We start from the raw sequence: 24,432 nt of genomic DNA, 5'->3' as shown, positions 1-24,432 counted from the left end.
AGCTGCCAGGCTTTGTGTGCACCCCAGGAGCTGGGAGCAGCCCCCATTTTCCATCCCTTCTGCTTCACCCCTTCCTCTCATCCCCATCCAGGGCTGGAAATCCCCCTTGGGATGCCTGGTTGGGATCACTCCATGCCACAAGCAGACACAGACTGTTCCAGGCTGGCACAGCTCAGAGGGTGTAACCCACCCCAGGACCCATTGGTTATCTCTAAAACCACCCCCACTGGGGTGTTCCTGCAGCCTGGGTTTGGATGCAGCTCCAAGCATGGAGTAGAGGGACACAAAGCAACTTTTATGCCCCATGCACTTCCAGGAGATTCCCAGAGCAACCCCAGCCCTGGCTGGGGAATGGGGGCAGCCCCTGCTGCACAAAGGACAAGGGAGGATCAGAGGGTGGGGGGTGACCTCCAGCACCCCCGGGGCTGCTCAGAATAGCACCCACCAGAGGGGCCACAATGGGGGCCCTGTCTGGCCCTGGTGGCACTGAACAGGGTCCTTGAGCAGGGAGTGTCACACCACAGGAATTCTCCGGCGTCAGGGGGAAAATATTCCTCTGGAGCCGGAGCTCAGGCGGCTCCTCCAGTGGGAACAGCCGGAGCTCCCGCAGCACCAGCCCCCTGAGGGCACCCAGGGGTGTCCCCAGGGCTAAGGGTGTGGGGCCACACCATTCCTTGCTCAGGTTTGGAGGTTCCCCCACCCCATTCCCAAGCACTGGGAAATTAAACTGGTGCAGTGCTGGTGGCACCACCCGGCTGGGGCAGGTGGTGCCAAACCGGGGAGGGCACAGCCCCAAACGAGTCATCCCCACTCTCTCTTGAGTCGGTTTCACACACCACCCCTCTCAACGGCCTCTGTTTTGTTTTCCTTCTTTCAAACAAGAAAAGAAGAGAAAAAAAAACCCCACCTGAACCCCCCCCTCAGCGCTGCACCTCTGCTGGGGCTCTGCGGTTTGTGGTTCCAACCCAACAAAACAAGTGCTCGTGGCAACGTCTCCAAAACAGCCTTCACCTCTCTCACGTGAGTGTCACCTCACTCACCCTGCCCCAGCCCCCTTCCATGGCACTGTGGTCCCCAATTCCCCCAAAGTGTTGGGGCACAGCAAAGCTGGTCCCCATCACTCGTCAGACCAGGCCCAGCCACCTCCTCTGCAGCTCCTGCCAGGACTGGGGCAGGAGTCACACACTGGGAAGTGCTGGGAGGGCAGTGGTGGAGCTCAGGTGGAGGCATCTCCAAAAAACAGGTGCGAAAAGAAGCAGGGAAGGACCCAGAAAGCACCTTCCTTGGGGAGCAACTTGCTTTTGGCCGTGATTAGAGTCAGGACAAGAGTCAGGTGGGCAACTCTGAGCAAGAGCTGCTTTCCTGAGGCACCTCCTCTGCTCTGAGGAAGACAATGTTGGGAGGACTGGTCACAGAACCTCCCAAGTTAGAAGAGATCAACTCCTGGCCCCACACAGGACAACCCCAGCAATCCCACCACGTGCCTGAAAGCATCATCCAACCTTCCTCTGAGCTCCAGAGGCATCTGGCAAAGCTCAAGGGGGTTTCATGAGCTTCCCATCCCCCCCGAGGGTGGCCCTGCAGGCCCTGAGCTGCTGTGCAACCCCAACCAGAGCAGAGCCAGAGCCAGAGCTGCTGTTCCCCCCAGCCCAGGGCTGCAGCAGCTCGGGGGGGCTCAGCCCCTCCACGCTTGGGCAGCGGCGCGTGGGGCCGGCTTTGTTTGCACGTCTGGCAGGTGGAGCAGCAGCCACTGAACCAGTCCCACCTTCAAGCTCCACACCCTGGGGAGGGGAGAAGGGCCCCAGAGGCAGAAAGCAGCAGGAGCTGCTGCTGGTCACCCCTGAGGTCACAGGGATGACCCAGAGGAGCAAGGTCACACCACCCCCTGCTCTGCACGGGGTCAGAGGGGCTGCTGTGCTGGGGAAGGGACTGGAGCACAAGTGCTGTGAGGAGAGGCTGAGGGAGCTGGGGGGATTCAGCCTGGAGAAGAGGCTCAGGGGAGACCTTCTCACTCTCTCCAACTCCCTGACAGGAGGGGGGAGCCAGGTGAGGGTCAGGCTTTGCTCCCAGGAACCAGCAGTAGGACAAGAGGGCTGGGTGTTCAGCTGTGCCAGGGGAGGTTTAGGTTGGATATTGGGAAGAAATTCTTTATAGAGAGAGTGCCCAGCCATTGGAATGGGCTGGGCAGGGAGCAGGTGGAGTCACCATCCCTAGAGGTGTTTAAGACACTGGATGTGGCATCAGTGCCATGGGCTGGGTAAGGTGGTGTTGGGTCAAAGGTTGGACTCGATGATCTCAGAGGTCTTTTCCAACCTCATTGATTCTGTGATTCTGGCTGCTGGGGTGGCTTCCTGCACCTCCAGATCTCCCTGCCCCAAGGGCAGGTGCCCACACAGGCAGAGCAGGAAGGATGCTGATGTTTCTGGGAATGCTGCTGCCCAGGCTCTGGATGCCAAGGACAGAGGGATCAGGGGGGTGTGATGGGAGAGGGGCTGCTGATGGAATTCTGGATGCTGATCACCACAGCACGTGGGGGAACTGGCTGGTGGGAGCTTCAGAGCAGCAGCACAGCAACAAGGGGAGGGGAAGCAGCACACAAAGTGTCCTGACAGAGAGCCACTTTCTTTGGCACCAACTCGACTTTCTTGCAAAACAGCAGCTGTGCTTTCACTGCAGGGTCACTGATAACATCACCCAGAAACACAGGCTGCTCAGAGCCTTTGCACCACACACAACTCTGGGCACAAGGGTTTGGCAGCAAATGTGGGCCCCATGGACACGGCCCTGTGAATGCTGAGAGCAAGGACCAGGCTGGGATCTGGCCTGGGCAGGAAGGTTTGGTGGAGAGAAGCCTCTGGGTGCTCAGGGGAGATAACATCTCTCAGAGGGGGCTGCTCCCTCCACTGCCTCCTAAGGGCAGGATGATAACAGGATAACAAGTCTGACAGACACACTCAAGGGGCATTAACTCTTTTGGTGCTGAGAGTGGCTTTAAAGGCATCAGCAGCTTCCCCACCGGGCAAGGCCAGCACCACCTTCAGCCTCACAGATGTGGGATCAAGGTCTGGCTGACTCCACCTTTCCCATCCCTCTTTCCTGCCTTTCTCCCTGCACTCGAGGGAGGGGCCCTGCAGAGCCTGCTCAGTGAGGTGCAGCAGCAGCTCAACCCAGCTGAGCTCTGGGGCTGTGGCAGCTCAGACATGTGGAAAGCCCCGGCAGCGCTCGGGTCCTGCACACACAGAGCAAACAAACCCCACAGCTCGGCTCCAACCCACACAGCTGCTCCACAGAACCTAAACCAGCTCAGAGCTCCGTGGCCATCACAAAGCTGAGCCTCCCCTGGGCCAGCAGCACGAGCAGCAGCAACTGCAGGGCTGGAAGGTCAGAGCCCAGGGGCTCAGTCCCACCCCACTGCCTCAGGCACAGGCTGCTCACCCTGACACACACCAGCTGGGTTTGTCTGTGTGGCAGCAGGTCCCACACAGCTGCTGGTGGCCACGGGAGTCACCAGGAGCAGCACAGTGCAGGATCCAGCCACGGCACAGCCCCAGAGCTGAGCCTGGCTTAGCCCAGCTGGGCTCAGGGACAGAGGGGTCTCTGCCATGTCCCAGCATGAGCTGAGCACCAGCACCCACCCACCCCAACACTGCTCTGCTGCTCAGCGAGGCAGCTTAGACTGAGCTCAGCTGAGCCAAGGTGAGGTTTAGCAGCCAACACACGCCCTGATCCCTGGCTTGCCTGAATGTACCAGGTGCACTCTGTCTGCTGGCAACCCCCCCAAATCTGCCTTGATGGAGAACCACAGAATCTCCTGAGCTAGGAGGCACCCACAAGGATCATCCAGTCCAACTCCTGGCCCTGCAGACACCCCAACAATCCCATCCTGTCCCTCAGAGCATTGTCCAAACCCTCCTGGAGCTCTGGCAGCCTTGGGGCTGTGCCCAGTGCCCTGGGGAGCCTGGGCAGTGCCCAACCACCCTCTGGGGGAAGAACCTTTCCCTGAGATCCAACCCGAGCCTGCCCTGACACAGCTCCAGCTGCTCCTGTGAGTGAGACTCAAGCTGGCCAAGCTTTGGCTCCAGACCCAGGTGTCCAGGGCTGGCCCTCCCTGCAGCCATGGAAACGGAACTTCACCAACTCCAGAGCAATCACATTTCTCCTTCAAAGGAAAGATAAGAAAATTGCATCAACCTCTATCTGAGCAACCATGGCAACTTGTCAAACTAGGTCAAGATGTGGGGGCAGATAAGGCAGCTTTGAGAAGCTCTCGGAGCTGGTGAAGAACACATCAAACCCCAAGAACACATCAAACCCCAAGAACACACCAAACCCCAAGAACACACCAAACCCCGATGGAGCTTCCGCCAAAATGCACCTTCTCAGCCCAGGCTGCGCCTCCCGGGGCAGATACCATCAGAGATGTGCTGAGACAGGGCACTGGGCCACCTCCCTGGGCCACCACCACGAAAACAGGGCCCTGGTAACAAAACCTGACAAATATTGTTGAGTTCTCAACCCCCAGAAAGCCCTGGAGATGTGATGGCCCAGCCCCACAGGGTGCCTTTGGGTGCTGGGTGGGGGCTCAAGGAATCCACTGAGGGGGAAATGGAACATGAGGGTCTTGTTTGGGGGCCCTGGGCTGTCAATCCCCTGCTCTGCTCGTTTGGAGGCTCCACCTCCTCCCCAGAGCCACAGCCAGAGCCCAGACACCGAGTTCCTCTGCTGGAGCTGCGAGACAGCACTTCCTCCCCCAGTGAAGTAAAAGGAGTGCAGAGCAAAGCAAAGAAAGCACCAAAAGCTCTGCCTGAGTCCCCCACTCCTTGCTTAGCCAGCCCAAGTGGCATTTTTTGGCAGAAATGCATCAGCACAGAGTTTGAGAGTGCCCAGTTCTCCTCCAGTTTGTGACACAACACGTCCTCACTCGCTCTTGCTGCTCTCACAGCTACCCAGCTCTGCTCTGCACCCACCCTTGGCACGGAAAGCTGAAGGTGCTGACGAGCCAGAGGGCTTGGAAAGGGTCAGAGGACACCTCTGGAGTCACCTGCCTGCAGAGATCACCTGCCCAGAGCCCATTCCCAATGGCAAAGGGGATGTGGTTGTACAAGGACTGAATATCATTCAGCAGCCTTTGGAGAGAGCAAGCAGAGCCCAGCCCAAGGATTTCTGAGTGATCCTGGATTTTCCTCTCCACATTTAAAGTCTCTCAAGTGAATCAGTGCAAATATAAATACAAAATCAGGCATTCCCACTTATTGATCCCACAGAAGTGCCTGGGCCAAGGGATGTTCTTCTCAGCTCAAAGGGGGGCTTCAAATGAGGTGAGGGAAAATGTTACACTGCACAGAGGGTTTGGAATTGTGCTCTGGCATTGCAGGAACCCAAGTCCCCCCTTCCTGGTGGCACCAGGCCAAGGACAGCCTGGGGTGCTGCTATTCCTTGGAAAAGCACAGGGTCCAGCTCTGACTTCAGCTCCTGCCTCTCTGCGGGGGTGGTTCTTTTCCACTCTTTTCCATGAGCTACAGCAAATGTGGAGGGAAACATCCAGCTTGGAAAACAAGAGCTCCTAGTTCTGCCAGCACCTCTGTGCCTCAGTTTCCCCAGATGTTAAAATTCATCCAGTGCTCCTTCCCAGGCACTGGATACCCAAAGCACTTCCAAAGGCACTGCTGGGAGAAAATGGGAATAAAAATTGCAAGTCGTGGTCCCTGGTCTCTTTTTTCAGGAACAGCAATTTCCATGGCACAGCAGAGGATAAGAACCTGGGCATGGTCCCTCCTACCCCTCTTGCCTCTTCCCACCACACCCCCCGAGCCAAAATCCTTTCAGGAACAGACAGCAGAGCACACTCATATTTTGTATAGACTTTGTATATATTTTGTATAGACTTGGTCTCATTGAGCAGGCAGGGCTGAGCTCTCTTTCTAACTAAAGCTATAGCAACAAACCACTTCCTTTTCTGCACTCCTAAAATTATCTCCCCACCTCTCCTTCCTCCTACCCCTCTCCCCACCCTCACAAAAAGCTCGAGATCAGCCCCGAGATGAGCCGAGCGTGGGAGGAGATTTCAGGGACAGTCACACCTCAGGATCTGCTCTGAACCTGCTGATCCTTATCTGCACAAACTCTTTCCACCCAGCTGGGGCAGGAGAGATCAGCGTGTGCAGAGCAAGGGGAGCTGGCAGGAGCTGCCCTGAGTTCCACTCGGAGCACAGGGAAAAGCCATGGAAAGATGAGCTCAGTTTTAGCTGGAAGCCCCATCCCATCCCCCTGGAGATGCCAGGCTGCTGCAGGGCTGTCACACCACAGGAGTTTCCATGGCCTATCACCTCCTCATCTCTCCCAGATGAGAATGGAAAATGTTTGGGACTGCTTTGGCACCATCCCAGCCCTGCCTCACACCAAGGTACGGAGCAAAAGCAAGGGATTCCCTGTGCCAGAAGGGGAGAGGATCATTCCCATCCCACCCAGCAGTGCTGGGGATGCAGCTGCTCCTGCCTGAGGGGGAACCAGGAGTGGCCAACACGGTGTCAGAGGGGGAATGTGGGCTCTCTGCCACCCCGTGCTCCCAGGGATCCAAGCAGACACCAGCTCCTTCCAGCCCCAGCCAGGTGGGAATGGAACAGCAGGCCTTCCCTCAGCCAGGTCCCACGTCCTGCAGGAGCTGTGGGATGCCCACCCTCAGAGGAGCTGCAGCCCTGGGGGACTCTGTGCTCTCAGAGGTGCCTGAGGCATGGGGCTGAGCCCAGAGACCCCCAAACCCTCCCTCACAGCCCAATAAACACAGACCTTGGGCACCCCAGAGAGCCCCAAACCCCTCCCTCACAACCCACTGAAGCAGCAGCACAGATTCTGGGCACTCCAGGGGCCCCCAAACCCCTCACTCACATCTCACTGAACCAACAGCCCTTGGGCACCCCGGGGAGTCCCAAAGCCCTCCCTCCCAGCCACTGCCCCCACAGCCCTCGGGGGCTCTGCTGGGTGCTGGGGACCATCCTCCCTGGAGGTTCCCAGGGAATGGGGAATCCCTACCTGTGTATCCAGCCAGGGCAGCAGCAGGAATGACGGGCTTGTCCTTGTTCATGTCGGCCCGATCCCGAACGTAGTCCTTGAAGGTGCCCTTGGGCTTGTGGCTGGGCAGGGTGGCGGGATAGTCCTCGGAGTCGAAGCTGTCGTAGGACGGGACGCGCTGCAGGCTCTGGAAGGAGGACTGGCTGCTCCAGGACTGCGTCAGCCGGTCACAGCTGTCGTAGCTCTCGATGCTCTCGAAGGAGTCCTGGCCTCCCAGTTTGCCTGGGGAGCAGCAACAGCAGGTGAGGGGTGATGGGCAGCACACGAGCTTCACCTGCCTGCCGGGCACCTGGGGCTGCCCCACCACCCCTCAGCTCCCAGGGAAGGGCAGCCTGGACCTGGACCCATCATTCAGACCCCTGGAAAACTTGAGAGAGACAGAGGCAAAACCTCAAATCCTGCCTCTCTCTCCCCAGGGCTAATGCCCAGGGCTGACTGGAAATGATCCTCCTCTTTCAAAAAGGCAACATCAGAGAAATAATTCACTTTACATATTCCAGACTGAGTTCAGGTGCCTAAACATGGGCACTCCAGGGCCTCTTTATTCAGAGGGTGGGGAGGCCCTGGCACAGGTTGCCCAGAGAAGCTGTGGCTGCCCCTGGATCCCTGGAAGTGTCCAAGGCCAGGTTGGATGAAGCTTGGAGTAACCTGGGCTAGTGGAAGGTGTCCCTGCCCATGGCAGGGGGTGGGACTGGCTGAGCTTTAAGGCCCCTTCCAACCCAAACCATTCTGTTACTTTATGATTTCTATGATTCTCTTCCTGCTGAAGGATATGGGGGTCCCCAGTAAATCCCCTGTTCCCTCTGCCAGCCCCATACAAACACTGCCCAGGCCCATCCACGGGCACTGCACCAGCTCCTTTACTTTTGATGTTTCCTCCAGAACTCCACAGCAGCCCTTTCTTGCCATATGTTACAAGCAGCTTCCACCCCCAAATCCCCAGGGAGCATCAGATTTGATGGAGGAGGAGAGCAAAGGGCTGAGAGCTCAAGCAGCTCTTTTCCCAGTTCTGGTAAGGTGAGCACAGCTGGATTGTATCAAAGCTGCTCTCTGGGGTATTTTTAGTAAAAACCAGAACACGAGAGGCCAGATCCTCAGCAGTGCTGATTTACACCCACTGAAGACAGCAATGCACCCTCTGTACTTAAAACAGAGCTAAAAAAGGAGCCAAAGAACAAGCTGAGGCTGCTCCTCTGATCTCCTTACACTGCTGATTGCTCAACATCTTTCCTGACAAACTACGAGCGTAACAGGATCATTCAAGTTCACTAATTTCCCAAACCAAGCTAAAAACAGCTGCTGGGATTGTGCAAGAGCTCCTGGAGAAATTTCCATTGGCAGAGCTACCCAGAGCCTGGGCCTGGACAGTGGATCCCAGGGGAAGGGGAACGTGGAAGGGTGCTGGCACACTCCCCAAATAGTTGTTGTGTTGTAGTTTGAAGAGCACTTGCTGTGAAAAGACTCAACTAATGAAGGCTCTGCCCTGATTGCTGGCCTGGAATCCTCAGATGTTTGGATCCATTGGTATATCCATGTTTCAAACTCACTTTTGGTTTTATGCCTTTTATTTTTTTTTGAGAATTCCACAGGATACACTTCAGTGCTTTCCCGAATCCTGCTGAAGGAGAACAACACTGCAGTGTGTGCACATTAATTGGCATAACCAATTCCCTGAGCAGTCCTGCAGCACGACCTCACTTAGAAAAGGACTTAAGAACCTGACAGGGATGTGGTTTGTATCAATCCATTGAAAATTCACCTCAATTTGGCCTAACTGAAAAAACCAAGCCTTGCACTAGCCCAGGAAAAGCTTAGAAGAGTTTGACAGCTCCACTTTCTAGGCAGGAGCCCTCTCTGAGATAAGGCAGAGTGAAACAATTCCCATGGGACCACAGAATTCACTCCTAAAGCCCCCACAAAAGACAACTGACTGGCAAACCCTCTCCCTGAGTGATGCTCAAGGGCCTGACTTTGTGAGAGACTCAACTTCTAAGATAATGCAAGGTAAAGACAGACATAAATCTAAATTAACTGGGCTCTGCTTTCTATTAAAGCTTCTTTCCACCCTTCTGGGAGGATTTCTGCCACCAAAGGCCCTTTCCAGGGCTGAAATGTGTGTTAGTATGAGCACAGCCTGATGGAATCATTCTATCAAAGTCTTTGCTAACAACAGCATTAAGGGCTCTTTCCTCCCTCCCCTGAAACCATTTTGCCACTGAGCACAGGCCCAAGGTACAGTTGCAAAAGCCTTCCTGGATCATTGCATTTCGAGGAGAATTATGAAATCACCTGTGTCAGAGGAAAGGTCGAGAAAAGGGAAAGGCACTGAAAAACAACCACAGAAAGAGGAGTTCACCCAAAATTATAACCCTGTGCCCTCCTGGCTCATCCAGGTCACCTCTGCCAGAAGGAGAGGTAATAATACAGATAATGACTTCCCTGGCAGACTGGAAGAAGAATGGGAAGCTGCAGCTGAGCTGCTCTGAGCTGGGATGTGCAGAGCTGAGCTGCAAAGGGGAGGCAGCACCTCCCCAGCTCCCAGAGCTGAGAAAGGGTTTTAAATGTTCCACATCCAGCCTGGCTCACAGCAACACATCTCCACAAGGAATTTGAGGCTTGGGGACACCTGGATTCTATTCAGGGGGTGGTGGCAGGTCAGATCCCTTCCCTGTGCCTCAGGTTCCCTACCTGGAATCAGGAGACAACGAAGCCCCTTTGTCGGTGACTTTGAGCTCTGTGGGTTCAGTGTTTGCTCTGATGGAGGTTGGGAGCACCTGCCCCTCACCCTGCACCAGGTGAGGTGGCTACAAAGCACTGGGGCAGCTGGGCCCCATGTGTTCTGAATTTAATAATATTAACTGGAAAGGTATTTGGGCTCAGATCCTCCAAAGTGCTCAGGTGTTTAAATCGCACACCTCAACCAGGAATCATGTACCTCTAACTCTTGGGAGATGTCAGGCTGTAGCAGGAGGATTCAGGGGGTCTTTCAGCTCTGCTGCTGCCTCAGCCCCTGACATCTGCACCTCCCGACAAAGCCCAGGGCTTGGATTCAGCAGAATATCCATGGAGATAATGGACAAAGACTTTGGATCATCGAGTGTAAAACTCTTCAGAGCCCTTGACAGTAATTCCTGATGAGAACTTGTGAAGAATTTGTGGGGCTTTGCCTGATCTTCTAAAAAAAATGGGATTTATACAACCACCAGCAGTTTGTCCTCCCCAGTAGCTTTAAAGCTTAAAAATTTCACCCGAGTTTGACATCAAAGCCCAGCGCCAGAAATGGCACATTTTTGCAGATGTTGTAAAAACAGGCAGTGGAGGAGAGAAAAGAAAGACCTTTTTCATGTTTTCCCTGGAGGAGAGAAAAGAAAGACCTTCTTCAAGTTTTCTCTGGGAAGAAAGGCAGGGAGAGCTCAAAGCCACCAGGGGATCCAGCTCCAGAAGACACGTGTTGGGAAAAGGCTCCCTGGGGACATCTCCCAGGGGAGGGAAGGCAGCACGGATGTTGTTACAGGGGGAACAGGAAGAAGGGCATGGTCTGAAGCTGTGCCAGGGGAGGTTTAGGTTGGATATTAGAAAGAATTTCTTTCCAGAGAGAGTGCTCAGCCATTGGAATGGGCTGCCCAGGGAGGGGGTGGATTCTCCATCCCTGGAGGTGTTGAAGGTGAGACTGGACGTGGCATCAGTGCCATGGGCTGGGAACCACGGCGGGGTTGGATCAAGGGTTGGACTTGATGATCTCAGAGATCCCTTCCAACCCAGCTGATTCTGTGATTCTAAGTCAAGCAAACCCTGGGTTTAGCCCCAGCTTTACCTCTGCTGGCACGTCCCATGCACATGTTGTCTGGTGTGACCACCTCCTGCTTGATGCTGAAGTAGTCTGTCTGCAGGGGCTCCGCGGGCAGCGGGTCCCGCAGGATGACCGAGGGATAGTCGCTCTCGTACTTGAGGGACAGCAGCTCCTCGGAGCTGATGGGGTGCAGGGTCTGGTAGGACTCTGTGATGAAGCTGGGCTCCGAGAACTCCGAGGGAGGCACACACTGGGCGTGTTCAATGCCATAACCTGGGGGCAGAACAGCAACGTCAGAAACGGTCCCGAAAGCTCAAAGAAACCCGAGCAGCGCTCGGTCCCTCTCCAGCCTCCCCGTCCCCAGGGAGACCTGCAGTGCCTGTGGATATAAAACACCTGGAACAGCTGGGAACTAGTTTTGGGAAAGGTTTCTAAAAGCTACAGGGGTGGTTTCTAAAAGCCTTTTGGCTGAGGTTTCTAAAAGTTTATCCTGTCCTATAAATGCAGTAATTTAACAAAATCAGGCTTCCTCAGCCATCACCAACATGCTTCCCTTGAGCAGAGCTGCCAGAGGGAAAGAGCTGGAAAATCAGGAAGAATGGAATCTCACAAAGGAGATATAAGGCAAAATGGTTTCATTGATGACTGTAACAGGTGAATCATTTCCATAGTCCTCTCTCCTCACTGGCCAGAGCCTGGAATCCTGATTCTCTGAATCATGGAATCACGGAATCATGGAATCCCAGACCAGTTTGGGTGGGAAGGGACATTAAAGACCATTCTTTTTCACCCCCTGCCACAGGCAGGGACACCTTCCACTAGCCCAGGTTGCTCCAAGCCCCGTCCAACCTGGCCTTGGACACTTCCAGGGATCCAGGGGCAGCCACAGCTTCTCTGGGCACCCTGTGCCAGGGCCTCCCCACCCTCCCAGGGCAGGATGTCTCCCTAACACCTCATCGAAATCTCCCCTCTCCAGGTCAGCTGGAGTTTTTAGCTGGTTCATGAAATACTTCCCAGATTTCCAATCTTCTTCCAGAACATCTCCAAATCAACAGCAATGGGAAGTGCAGGAGTGCAGACTGAGGACTCATCCCTTTCCTTGCCAGGCTCCTTCCTAGCAATCCAGAATCAAGCCTTCTTCCCCCATTCCCTTCCTTTTTAAATATGTTTTTAACAATTCCCAGTACTCAGGAGTGATGAGGTCTCTTTCAAGGTCTGCTGAGCTACAGCTTCAAACAAACATCACTTGCAAAATCAGACCCCAAAAATACAGATGGCTCCTAAATAAACCCTGAGCCCAACACGACTTTGCACAAGTCCTCATGTGATGCAGACAAATCTCTCCCAGGAGGCACTTCCATGCCTGGAAGCACTGGAATGACACTGCTAACTGAGACTTACTAACGAAGTAGTCGGAGGTGTAGCGGGATTCGGGATACGTCGTGTTCGCTCCGTTTGCTGGGTATGGTTTTACCTCTTCTGCAAAGAGGAAAGGAAGGAAATGTCACACACTTGTGCTTTGCAAGACTTGTTATAACACAAAGTGGTCTGAACTTCCTAAAATGCTCCTCTCTGGGTTAAACTGGGACATTCAAAAGAACAGAAATTAATTAAGAGCTGAAATCCCACAGAAACTTGATGCACTTTGGGAATTCGTGCTGCAGGTATGGCCAGATTTAAACCAAACCAACCCGACCCAAAGAGCAACAACTTTCTCAATCAGAGGCTCCAGGTGGTTCTGAAACACCAGTTGCATCATTTCCTTGCTTGCCTTGGTCTTTGTTGTCTTCCATCCTCCCGAGGGTTGCTGATCACGCTTCCATGTGTGAGCTCCTGAAAAACCTCACCTTACAAGGGCAGTTGTTTCCCTGAAACCCCCTATTTTTAGACCAGCAGTAGGTGTGTGCAAGGGAGTGGGTAACACATACCAAACCCAGCTCCTCTAAGCCCTAATTAATGCTAATTCCCAGCCTATGCAGCACCTGATGCAGGGAGAACATTCCACATCCAAAAACGCTTTGTCCCACTGTCCATGACCCAACTCCTGGCCCAGACTCCACTGTGTATGTGTGGGCAGGATGCCAAATTTTAGCCTCTCTATAGGCATAATTCACTGGGAAAGAGCACAGAGCACATCAAAGCACAGATTCCCTGCTCCCTGTTGCTTTTTCCAAGCCCTTCGGTGCTCCCGGGCTTGGCGCTGGATTCGCTTTCCCACACAAAAGCTGCTCCTCCCCCGAGCAGTTTTTCCATGAACACCTTTCTCATTCCAACATGGCATTGTGGGCACAGATCCTGGCACGGGAGATTTTCTTTCCTTTGCAGAGGGCAACCAAAACAACCCCCCCCGGGCAGCTCTGGGCTGGGTTTGTCTCTGCCGAGGCTCAAGAGGAGCCGAGCGAAGACAACGCACATTCGCTCACAAGGAGCCTAATTTTGGTCCCCTCTCCTGGGGATTGCAGGGTGGAAAATATTCCCTAACAAAAGGAGGGTTTGTGCAAACACAGAGAACTAATGAGAAAAGCTCTTTTGCTCTCCCCGTGGTGGCTGCCAAGGCACAGGGTGGGTGACCACAGAGCAGGAGAGCAACCTTGGGCTGCGCTCACACTCACTGCTGGGAACCAAGGGGGTTATTTTAGGAAGAAATTTGGGAAAATACGCCTGAAAATACCCAAATCCAAGCAGGGAAAAGTGGCCCATCTGCTACCTTTTTATAACCCTGAGCAGTCTGTGGTAGGTGAGTCACTCAGAGCTCCCAGGGGAGGTCAGCCCAGGGGACAGCGAGGTCACAGCGTGTCCCAGCGTGACCCCGGGGACAGGGGCAGGTAAAGCCAAACATTTTGGGGTTAACCACCACCCCCAGCACCAACACCCCCAAGGGATGCTGGTGGGTGGATGGGGAGGATGGAGAGACAAGTTTGACCCTGATCTCTCCACACATCCCATCCCCAGGAGCAAAGTGCAGCCCCCCAACTCCTCCTGGCTGGGGAAAGACCTGGCAGGGACAACTTTGCACCTTCTGTTCGTGCAGCAGCAGCACAGCCCAGGCCTTGGCAGGGGTTGGAGATGAGCTGCCACTGACACGAGCCCTGTGGCCCACAGGGAACAGAAACCAGGCCTCAGAGTTATTTCTTAGAAGTCCTTGGTTACACCCCAAACACTTCACAGATATTGCCCTGCTGGGAAACGTGCTCAGAACCCACCAGAGGAGAGAGGGCTCAGCTTATGCAAGAGGGACGAAGTCCCCAGGAAAGCCAAACACAGAAAGGAGATTTCTTGGTTCCCAGGGCTACACTAAAAGTGTGGAAACACTCAGAAATTCAGCTTTATCCTTTTCCTGTCTTTTGGAAGAAGAGTTACAACAGGAGCAAAGGTTTCCAGCTGCTTTGTGAAAGCTCCTGGCTATCTGAACCTTTGGTATCCTCAAGACTGCAGTGTCTGAACACCCTGGTGTTTGTCAGTGCTATATGAAAACGTGATTCCCACTTTCCTGTGGAATTACAGCTCCAAGTTCATCTCCACGTGTGGGGAATCTACAGGAAGGAGTTGCACACCCAGCTCTGATGCCTCAGCCAGTACCTGCAGCACATCCCACCCCTCTCCAGTGAGTTACAGCCCCAAAAATCACAGAATTACAGAATCACCAAATGGTTTGGCTTGAAATGAGCTTAAAGATCATCTTGTTCCACCCTTCTGTCACCTCCAGGGACACCAGGAAGGTTGTGGGAAGGTACAAGGAATGGCTCATAGCAAGGAGAATGGGCCTGACCACAAGGTTTTGCTCTGTTTGGTTAAAGTACCTGCTGTTGATATAAGCACTCAACAAAAAACAAGCAAAAGAAGAAGAACAGCCCAGATAAAGAGTGAGAGAGCAGAAAAACAGCCTGTCCTCCCCAGAGCCTGTGTTTACCTTCTGAAAACCACAGGTAGCAGTAAAATTAGTAATTGGCAATTAGCAGCCATTTGTCAATGGTTTCCTGGAAGGAATAACTGTGCTCCCCCTCCCCTTCCTGCCACCAGGGTCAGTAGGACAGCACAGGGGATGTTCCAGGAAAGCAAAGAGCTCTGCACAGAAAGGAGCTGGAAAAGGAGCCCGGGGGCTGCTGCTCCTGCTCATGGCCAAGGTGTTCAGCTCTTCTCCTGCTCTTTGGAAACAATCCCAGCATTTCCTGGGCATCCAGACACTGAAAATCAACAGCCAAAATCAACCTGTGTGTCCCCAGCCAGTGACAACTGGATGCTGTCACACAGAGACTGGCAGAGATGGCTTCTCCTCCCAAAAATGCCATTTTTGGGATTTGAAACACCCTTTTTGGGACATGAAACACCTTTTTTGGGACACAAAAGAAAGCAAAGCAGCTTCCAATCACCACTAGGAAACGAGGGTGGGATCTTGGCAGTGTTTTTGTGCCCAGCTCTCCTGGAGGAAGCACTAAAATTCACAACAGGAGTTGAACAAGCTGAGGAAAAACGCTCTGGAAAATCCCACCATGGATTCCAGGCAGGCAGAGTGTCCCTGCCCACGGTGGGTTCCTGCCAAGCATCCGGCACAAACGCTCTGCCCCTTTCAAGTAGTGCCAGGATTTGCTTTGCCCACTATCAGTGGGGATGCCCATTTGGAATCCTCCTGGAAAGCTGGGCTTTGTAGGATGTTTTTCCTGGCATTAAAGGCCAAGGTGAACACTCAGTGCTCTTTGGAAAGCCCCAAAACCGGGCTGGCCGGGACAGTGGGAATCATTCCCTGCCGAGACTCACAGGCCTCACCTTTCTGCAGGATCTCCAGATGTTCCCAAAGGATGTCTCCCACAAAGTCAGGCGCCAGCTCCAGGAAGCACTCCTTGCCCAGGGCACAGAGGGCAGCTCCATTCATGCAGAACTTCTGGAAATCCACCTCCTTGAGGCTGAACTCGTTGACCGCCCACATCACCCAGTCCCGCACGTGCGTCTCCGTCCACTGCTGGGGATCTGCAGGAGGGATCCAAGAGTGAGCAACCATGAGCAGCTTTCCCAGGAAAACAGGGCACAAACAGTGCTCCAGCTGCACAGCCTCAGCCCATGGAGACTGGCAGCCCACTGGCACCAGGGTGGGGAGGGAACACCACACCCAGTTTGGCTCAGCCCCATTGAACACATATTTCAGACAATCAGCTTTGGATTTGTTTGGGACTTCCAATAATCCCATCAGTTCTCTGACTCCCTTCTCCCACCCTTTTTCTCTGATTTTTTGGGTTCTCCCTGTCACCAGTTTGACTTGTTGTACTCCCTGCTGCTTCTCCCTATAGTGGAGGTGACTTATCCACGTTTTTCCAGCTGAAGCTGCCGAGAAACAAGGCAATCCCACCTGAAGAGAACCAACAAAGGGATGGTGGACTTGGAGAATTCATGGAGAATTCCAGGCAGTCTGGCTGGAGGACACAACCCCTGTGGATCCCAGGGCTGCTCACTGGGAAGAGCCTGGCTCACCTTTGGGAATTCCCAGCCGCTGCTGCTCCTTGGCGAAGCCGCTGAACGTGGCTTTCAAGGCCTGGGACATCATTTCCTTGCTGCTGGGAGTTAATAAAGGCACGTCGGCACATTCCATGTCTGCAAAAGAGCAGGAGAGAGAGATGGCCATGAGGACACAGGAGTGGGAAAGGGGCCAGGAGTCATGCTGGCCAGGTGACACGGTGCACGTGGAATGTGCTGCTGGAATTGGACAGTGAGACCAAAGACCTTTCCAGACATCAACCTGCTGGGCTTCATCATCCCAGGAGTGTCTGGAGCCTGGGACAAAGCTGAGCAGCTCCAGATACCAAGGAAGGCAAAGAATCCCACACCAGGGTGAGCAAGAAGAGGGAAAAAAGTATCCCTGAATTCCCTCTCCATTGTCCCAGTCCTGAGACAAACAAGGGGAAAAATAAAGAGTCTTAGAAAATCCTTTATTCCAGAAAATTCTTCCCTGGGAGGGTAGTGAGGCCCTGGCACAGGTTGCCCAGAGAAGCTGTGGCTGCCCCATCCCCAGAAGTGTCCAAGGCCAGGTTGGAGCAATCTGGGCTGGTGGAAGCAACCAGGTTGGTTGCTTGAGAAACCATGGCAGGGGGAGGCACTGGATGGGCTTTAAGGTCCCTTCCAACCCAAAGCAGTCCAGGATTCCATGATTCCATGAAAAAGGGAGCTGCCAGCAGGCTGAGAAAGGATGGGGAACCAGCAGAAAACTCATTTGAGGAGGAAGGGAAAACAAAGAGCTGGAAAATCCCTCATTAACCCGGAGTTACATTGTGCCTAGCCCGTGGCACCGAATGACAGATCCAGGGCAGTCAGGAGGGACGTGCAGCCACCCTATGGGAGAGAGGGGCCAGGCCAAGCCAGGCCTGCAGTGAGCCCTGAGGAGAAGCAAACCTCATCCTGCTTTTTTTTTTTTTATGCCTTTTTCTGATTTGTTTGGAAGGAGGTGGATATTTGTAGCCAAAGAGTTTCACAGACAAAAGCAACTGTTTGAGAAAAAAATTGGAATAAAGGTTTGGATCTTTTTCCTACTTTATAAGTATTCCTGAAAAACATCTTTGATGGAGAAGGAAAGCCTCCCACAACCACCATCCCAAAAACTGAACTTTACCGGCCTCATATGGAAATCTTCCACCTGAGCTTGGTTTAGCACCATAGCCTAGTGGAAGTTTTTCCATGAAAACTCAGTGGAAAAATGACAACACGGGCAAACTCTTGGGTGTTTTCATGAATATCTGGACATGGACATGAAAAATCAAAGAATTCTCTGTTTTGTGGGAATGCCACCATGGATTTCCATGGCTCTGAGTTCGTTTCAGCTCTGATTTAATGAGCAAAATGCTGGTCGGTGCTTGTTTTAGACAGTGTTGAGTGAATCCCTGACAAAATATGGATTCAAGGCTGGACACAGTGCTGCAGTCCCCAGTGCAGCAGAGCTGCTTCCCAGTCTGACCCAGTCTGGGGGTCCTGCTCCACTCACATCCTCCACAGCCAAACTCCTGGGCATCACTTCAAGGCCAAACAACACAATGTGGGGGGTTTTTTCCAAGTGGGAATCTCAGGGTTGGGCCAATAGGATTATTGGGCACTGGTGGAATCACCATCCCTGGAACCGTTCAAAAGACATGTGGATGTGGCACTTGGGGACGTGGTTGGGTGGTGGGATAGCAGTGCTGGGGGAATGGTTGGACTGGATGATCTGGGAGGGCTTTTCCAACACAAATGACTCTGTGATTCCATGGATAAGCTCTGTAGCACAGGGTGAGGGTGACCGTGACCAAAGCAGCCCCAAATCATCCTCTGGATGCAACGAATGCAGTTCCACTGCCAAGCCAAACAGAGCAACTCCTCTGCCTCCATTTCTGCCCCTTCCACCTCTCAGCCCCCACTAAAATCCAGGCTAAAATCAGCCCTTCTCTTTAACCCCCTCCCACCTCAGTCACCAAGGCACTCAAGGAATGATTTGCAGACTCTTTGCTCAGGCAGGACCAGTAAAATTCCTGACCCCAAGTCTCTGGGGACCCAGTTCCTCCCCACATAAATCCAGGATTGCTGCCACAGTGGCAGCATCAGGACCTTCGAAAGCAAATCCCACATTCAAGGGCTATTTGGCAAATTACACTTCATTATTTACTGGATTTGGCTGGAGAGGGCACGGAAAAATGAGCAGCCACCCTCGTTATCTCTGTTCCCCATCTGCTGCCTTGAGATAACACTGGGAGAAAGTGGTTCAGTGCCCCTTTCCCTTCATCCTCATGTTACATTTTAATGCTTTGCTTTCTGTGGTTTCAGGGACCACCCAGGAATCCCTCCCCTCCTTGCCTGGTTAAACAGCAGCTCCTGCTCCCGCCTGCCATGGGAAGATGAGTCAGAGTCGGGCTGAGAAAACAGTTCTAACCCCAATTTTTACACTGAATCACTCGTGAAAACCTGTGTGGAGGTGACTTCCTTAGGCGAGGCACCACGAGCAGGGCGAGGGAGGTGAAAAAACGTGGGTTTATCTCTGCAACAGCAAATATCTCTCCCTGATCCCCCCTGTTTTCTCCTGCAGGGTCCATGGGGTTGGGTTTGTTCAGACCCAGAATCAATTTTTCAGTAGCGGGGGGATAAGGTTTCGGTTTAGGAAGGTGAACGCTGAGCTCTGCACAAACAACATGTCAAAACAGGGGAGACTTAAAAGTGATTCCCAGGGAGAGGTCATGGAGAAGCAAACAGTCTGTTTTCAAATAAAAAAAACCCCCATGCCAGAGGAGGGTTTCTATTTAAACACCAAAAGCAGCCCAAATGTGCATTTCAAGGCTTCTCCTTGAAGACATGTTGAACTCGGCAGATTCAGGGTTGAAACATCATCTATTTTTTCCTGTTAAATCGTAGCTGCTTGTTCACATTTCTGCAGAAGACAGAGCAGCCCCAAAGCCCTGAGCCTGCAAACACTCCCTGAAGCCTTGGTTTGGTCAGCGGGGTCCCACAGCTCTGTAAAACTCACATGGGTAAAACCAAACGTGGGTGAAAAGCTCTGCAGACGTGTCTGTGGGCAAGGCTTGGCTTTGTGACCTGAGAAACACATGGAGGATGGAGAGTTTTTAATGTAAATTCTGTCTCTGCTGGTTTGGAGATACTGAAGTTACTTAAATATCCTTTTCTTTGTTAAACCCTAAGTGTATGAGGAGCATGATGGGCTTCACCCAGCTCTGCCTGATGTAACTTGGGGTGTTCTGTGCAAGGCCAGGAGTTGGACTGGATGATCCCTGTGGGTCCCTTCCAAACAATTATAATTCCATGAGCTTTGCTGGGTGCTGGGTGCATGGGGAGTTCCTTCCATGGAGGAGAATCCAGCCTTGGTGACATTCTCCAGCTCTTCACCTCCGGTTTGGGATTCCTAAAGCTCAGAGCCCAACACAGCTTCGGGAACAAAAGCAACAAGCCAGGCTTAGCTCGCCTGGTTTCAGCTTTCCCTGCCATCTGAAACCTGTTTCCAAGAGTTTGATCAAATCTTGCCCAAATCAAACACGTCCCTTTGCGCCCCTCCTGCTGCCCACAGAGCACACACACCAGGGACAGAGCCAGCCCCAGGCAAACAGAGCACACACAGAGCACACACAGCACACACAGAGCACACACAGCACACACAGCACACACAGAGCCAGCCCCGGGCCCACAGAGCACACACAGCACACACACAGCACACACAGAGCACACACAGCACACACAGAGCACACACAGAGCACACACAGCACACACACAGCACACACACAGCACACACAGCACACACAGCACACACAGAGCACACACAGAGCACACACAGCACACACACAGTACACACACAGCACACACAGCACACACAGAGCACACACAGAGCACACACAGCACACACACAGCACACACACAGCACACACAGAGCACACACAGAGCACACACAGCACACACACAGCACACACACAGCACACACAGCACACACAGAGCACACACAGAGCACACACAGAGCACACACAGACAGCACACAGACAGCACACACAGAGCCAGCCCCAGGCCCGGCTGTTCCACTGAGCTCAGCTTAGAGAGTTCAGGCTTTAATGGCCAAAGCCAGCGCAGCAGCAGGGCCCAGGCGAGCTGGCTCTGCTGGCTGAGCTTAGGAGGCCCATCAAAGCCTCCCTGCCACGGCTGCCACATGCACTTGGCTGCCTGGATGCCATGTCCTCCCTCTGCACCCCTGCCCCGACAGGGAACTGCCTTTGATTTTCCTCCTGGGAGAGCGGGCAGGGTGTGAGGGGTTGATTTTTAAGTACTACCAGGAGCTGCAGTCGCCCTGGAAAATTGTGTCACCAGCAGCTCCAGCATCTGTGCAGCAGAGAGAAGTGATTTGCCTCACACAAGGGAGGCAGAGAGGGACAACTTCTCATCTGGTCAGTTTTCCAAAGCTTCACCAAACCAGAACCCTCCAGCTCTCTGATATCCCTGGGAATGGGACTTTGGACAGAGAAGAGGATAATGACAACCCTGACATCCCCTCTGTACCCCAGATGGGTACAGGGTCCCCCCCCTGCTAAGGGGGACCTGCCCAAAGCCCCAAACCCCACGTGGGACACGGAGCCTGAGAAAACCCGCAGCAGAGAGACCGAGATCACCGAGTTCATCCCCCAGCCAAATTCCCACTCTGCTCTCACCAGGCTCCACTTGGATAAACTATTTCCACACATCTGATCTTATTAAAGGCCTGGGATTTACAAACTTTAGGGATTTTGACCTTAAAACGCAAGAACCTCCTCTGCAGGCCAGAGCAGCTGATTGCACAAGGGCAAGAAATGGAAAATAAAGAAGATGCTCTGAGCACAGGGATGGGAGCAAAGGCATCTGTCATCCGAGTTTCCACTCGGGGTCACTGACTCCTCAAAGCTCCCCTCGGCCACTCACTTTTTTTTTCCATCTCAGCCCCAGTGTGTCCTTGTCTGGTGTCCTGTGTGGAAATGGGTGTACAGAGGGTCAGAGTGGAGCCACCTGACCCCGCAGCCACCTCGGAGGGATGGACACCAAGGTCAGGAACCCAGCGTGCCCAGTGTCCCCCTCCTCCTCCCAGGCCCAGAGCATGAGGAGAACACGGGGATTGCAGGGTGGCTTGACAGAGGTCCAGGGACAAGGGGGAAAAATGGCTTTGAAATGAAATAGGATAGATTTAGATGAGATTTTAGGAAGATATTCTTCCCTGTGAGGGTGGGGAGGCCCTGGCACAGGTTGCCCAGAGAAGCTGTGGCTGCCCCAACCCTGAAAGTGTCCAAGGCCAGGTTGGAGCAGCCTGGGCTAGTGGAAGGTGTCCCTGCCCAGGGCGGGGGGGGTGGGACTGGATGAGCTTTAAGGTCCCTTCCAACCCAAACCCTTCTGGGATTCCATGATTAAGTTTGGGAGAAGACGGTTGGTTTCAAATGAGAACATTTGATGACAGTCAAGAAAAATCATCCCTTGGGACTGTGCATCCAAGGGCTTTCTGAATTTGTGCCCACCTCCCTCAAAACACCTCAGGCCTTGAGCCCTGAGGCAGCTGAGATCCTCCCTGAGTCCATTTGGAGCTGCCCACAATCCAGGACATCCCTCCACCATGGGATGAGCGCAGTGGAGCAGGAGGAGTTTCTCAGAGCCTCTGCAGAGCCTCTGCAAACAGGGCTTTGCTCCTTTCCCCTCTTCCCACGAGCCCACAGTGAGTCCATGAGCACCAAACCCCTGGATCCCTCCACCTCCAGCCCACCCCAAGCCTGACATTGTCCATGCTGAGCCCCCTCCACCCATCCCGAGGATCCAAACCCGGGCAGAGTCAGGGATGGGGGAAGCTGAAACACGGATTACCCGATGTCCCCCAGCTGGGGACGCCCTCTTTAACACAGAGAATGAAAAGAAATACATTCCTTCAGAGGAAATACATTTTCTTGCAAAAAACCTTTTTGGATAAATTCTAAATTTCTGCTGCAGCTGCACTCAAGCTTGTATGGCATTGTCAGTGAGAGACAAGTTCTCTAAATATACACAAATATGGTTTGTTTGCTACTTTATTTGAACTTATTTAACCTGCCTGACCCACAGCAATCATCCATTAGGCTGATTTTAACGTGCAGCCTGAATTATCATAAAATTATCATAGAATTATCTAAATTATCATAGAATGGCTTGGGTTGAAGGAGACCTTAAAGATCATCTTGTTCCAACCTCCCTGCCATGTGCAGGGGACCTTCCCCCAGACCCCCGAATGGTTACTCCAACCTAGTGGATGGTGACTCCAATCTAGTGGATGGTTCCTCCAAGCCCGGAGTTTCTCAGAGCCTCTGCAAGGACCAACATGGCTTTGCTGTCCCTGCCTCCTCCCACGAGCCCACAGTGAGCCCATGAGCACCAGAGCCCTGGATCCCTCCAGCTCCAGCCTGACACTGCCCCAGCTCATCCCCCACTGCGCTGAGCCCCCTCCATCCCACCCCATCCCATCCCATCCATCCCATCCCATCCCATCCCATCCCACCCCATCCTATCCCATCCCATCCCATCCCATCCCACCCCATCCCATCCCATCCCATCCCATCCCATCCCATCCCATCCCACCCCATCCTATCCCACCCCATCCCATCCCATCCCATCCCATCCCATCCCATCCCATCCCATCCCATCCCATCCCATCCCATCCCATCCCATCCCATCCATCCCATCCCATCCCATCCATCCCATCCCATCCCACCCCATCCCATCCCATCCCATCCCATCCCGAGGATCCAGCCCAGGGACAGGGGAAGCTGAAGCGCATGTTTCCCAATGTCCCCCGGCTGGGAAGGTTCAGCAGCAGAGAAACCTTTCTCAGGATCAGAGGAGGCTGAGGGGAGAGGGGGGCCTGGAGCCCAGACCCTTCCCACGCTCCCCTCCGAGGCGCCCGGGCACCACGGGGGCACCTCAGCCCCAGCTCAGGTTTCCAGCCCCAGCAGGCACCTCCAGCCCCCTCGGGCAGCTCTGCCTTTCCCAGGTGCCCCCGCCCTGGAGCAGGGGCAAATCACCCCGGCTGAGCCCCCTGTTATTTAGGCAGGATTAGGCAAAAATTTGTGTGCACTTTTGAACTGTTTTCACAAGCGCTGCCTCTCACTCCCACGCAGGAAGCAGGAGAGGAGCCGGCCTGTTCCAATTAGGGCTCCTCGGACCCAAAGGGCAGCGAAATTCAACGGCGGGAAAGGGAAAGTGGGACGGAAAGCTGGGGAAAAAGGGACCACAAGGAAATCTGGGAAGCGGGGACAGATGGGGAGCAGGGCTGAGCACAGGGAGATGGGATGGGAGCAGAAGGGGAGGTTTGGTTCCCCTTCCTGCAGCAACTCGCCAGAGACCGGCCCTGCTTCCCTCTGCTTAAAAGGCGCAGACATTTGCTATTTTAATTTAAAATAAATATATTTCTTTAAAAAAAAAAAAGAAAGGAAAAGAAAAATAAGTCCTTTTTTTCTCTCCTTCAAGCAGCGAAAAATAAATACTCTGAGATGAAAGCTGAGCTTCAAGAGAAAAAACAAGAGAGGAAACCGAAAGCCCACAGTGCTTAGAGCTGCAGAAAGCCCAACAAAGCCGGCTTTTTTCCGGCCTTCAGCAGCTTTCTTATGGAGATGTGGTGTGTCATGGGGGCCAGCTCTTCCCCTAAGAAAAGGGCTTGAAAAGTGCATATCTCTAAATGCATTTCTTCCCAAAGTTTGGACTCTCAGCACCTCGAGGGAGAGGGAGGAAGGTTGAGGTGCTGGGATGCTCCACTCGGCTCCAGGCTTTGGGCACAAAAGCAGAATGGAAACACCTCTCTTGGGTGCGAGGTGGGCGCTTGAGGGAGATGTGTCCACGAGGAGAACTGCACATGGAGCAACCCCAGGGTGAGGGAGGGCTGGTTTGGGCTCTGGGTATCCTCAGCAGGTGAAGGATGCTGCAGCCACCACCCCCAAGTCATTCAGGCTCCTTCTCCTGCCTCTCCCAGCTTTACAATGTGGGTGCTGGCCAGCAATCCTGGGAAAGCAGCATCCCTAAGAGTCACAGGGAACAGCCTGATGGTCACCTTGCTCCATCCTCCCCACTTCTGTGGGAGAGAGGAGGGAATGAAG

At 53.6% G+C, this 24,432-nt stretch overlaps 1 protein-coding gene across 2 annotated transcripts in view; it reads right to left on the bottom strand.

Annotated features, from left to right (window-relative positions):
* ETS1 (ETS proto-oncogene 1, transcription factor) overlaps positions 1 to 24,432 on the bottom strand; it is an 85,070-nt gene that overhangs the window by 9,311 nt on the left and 51,327 nt on the right. For both annotated transcript variants that reach the window (XM_064634709.1, XM_064634711.1), the window contains 5 exons: positions 16,322 to 16,441; positions 15,623 to 15,823; positions 12,260 to 12,337; positions 10,883 to 11,131; positions 7,030 to 7,290 (listed from right to left, as the gene is read on the bottom strand). In XM_064634709.1, the coding sequence (XP_064490779.1) occupies positions 7,030 to 7,290; positions 10,883 to 11,131; positions 12,260 to 12,337; positions 15,623 to 15,823; positions 16,322 to 16,441 (909 nt within the window). The remainder of the gene's footprint in view (positions 1 to 7,029; positions 7,291 to 10,882; positions 11,132 to 12,259; positions 12,338 to 15,622; positions 15,824 to 16,321; positions 16,442 to 24,432) is intronic.

Source organism: Pseudopipra pipra, chromosome 23 (assembly GCF_036250125.1).
Source record: "Pseudopipra pipra isolate bDixPip1 chromosome 23, bDixPip1.hap1, whole genome shotgun sequence".
NCBI classification, from domain to species: domain Eukaryota; kingdom Metazoa; phylum Chordata; class Aves; order Passeriformes; family Pipridae; genus Pseudopipra; species Pseudopipra pipra.
The sequence above is the reverse complement of the archived record's forward strand: the minus strand, read 5'-3'. Positions and strand labels throughout refer to the sequence as shown.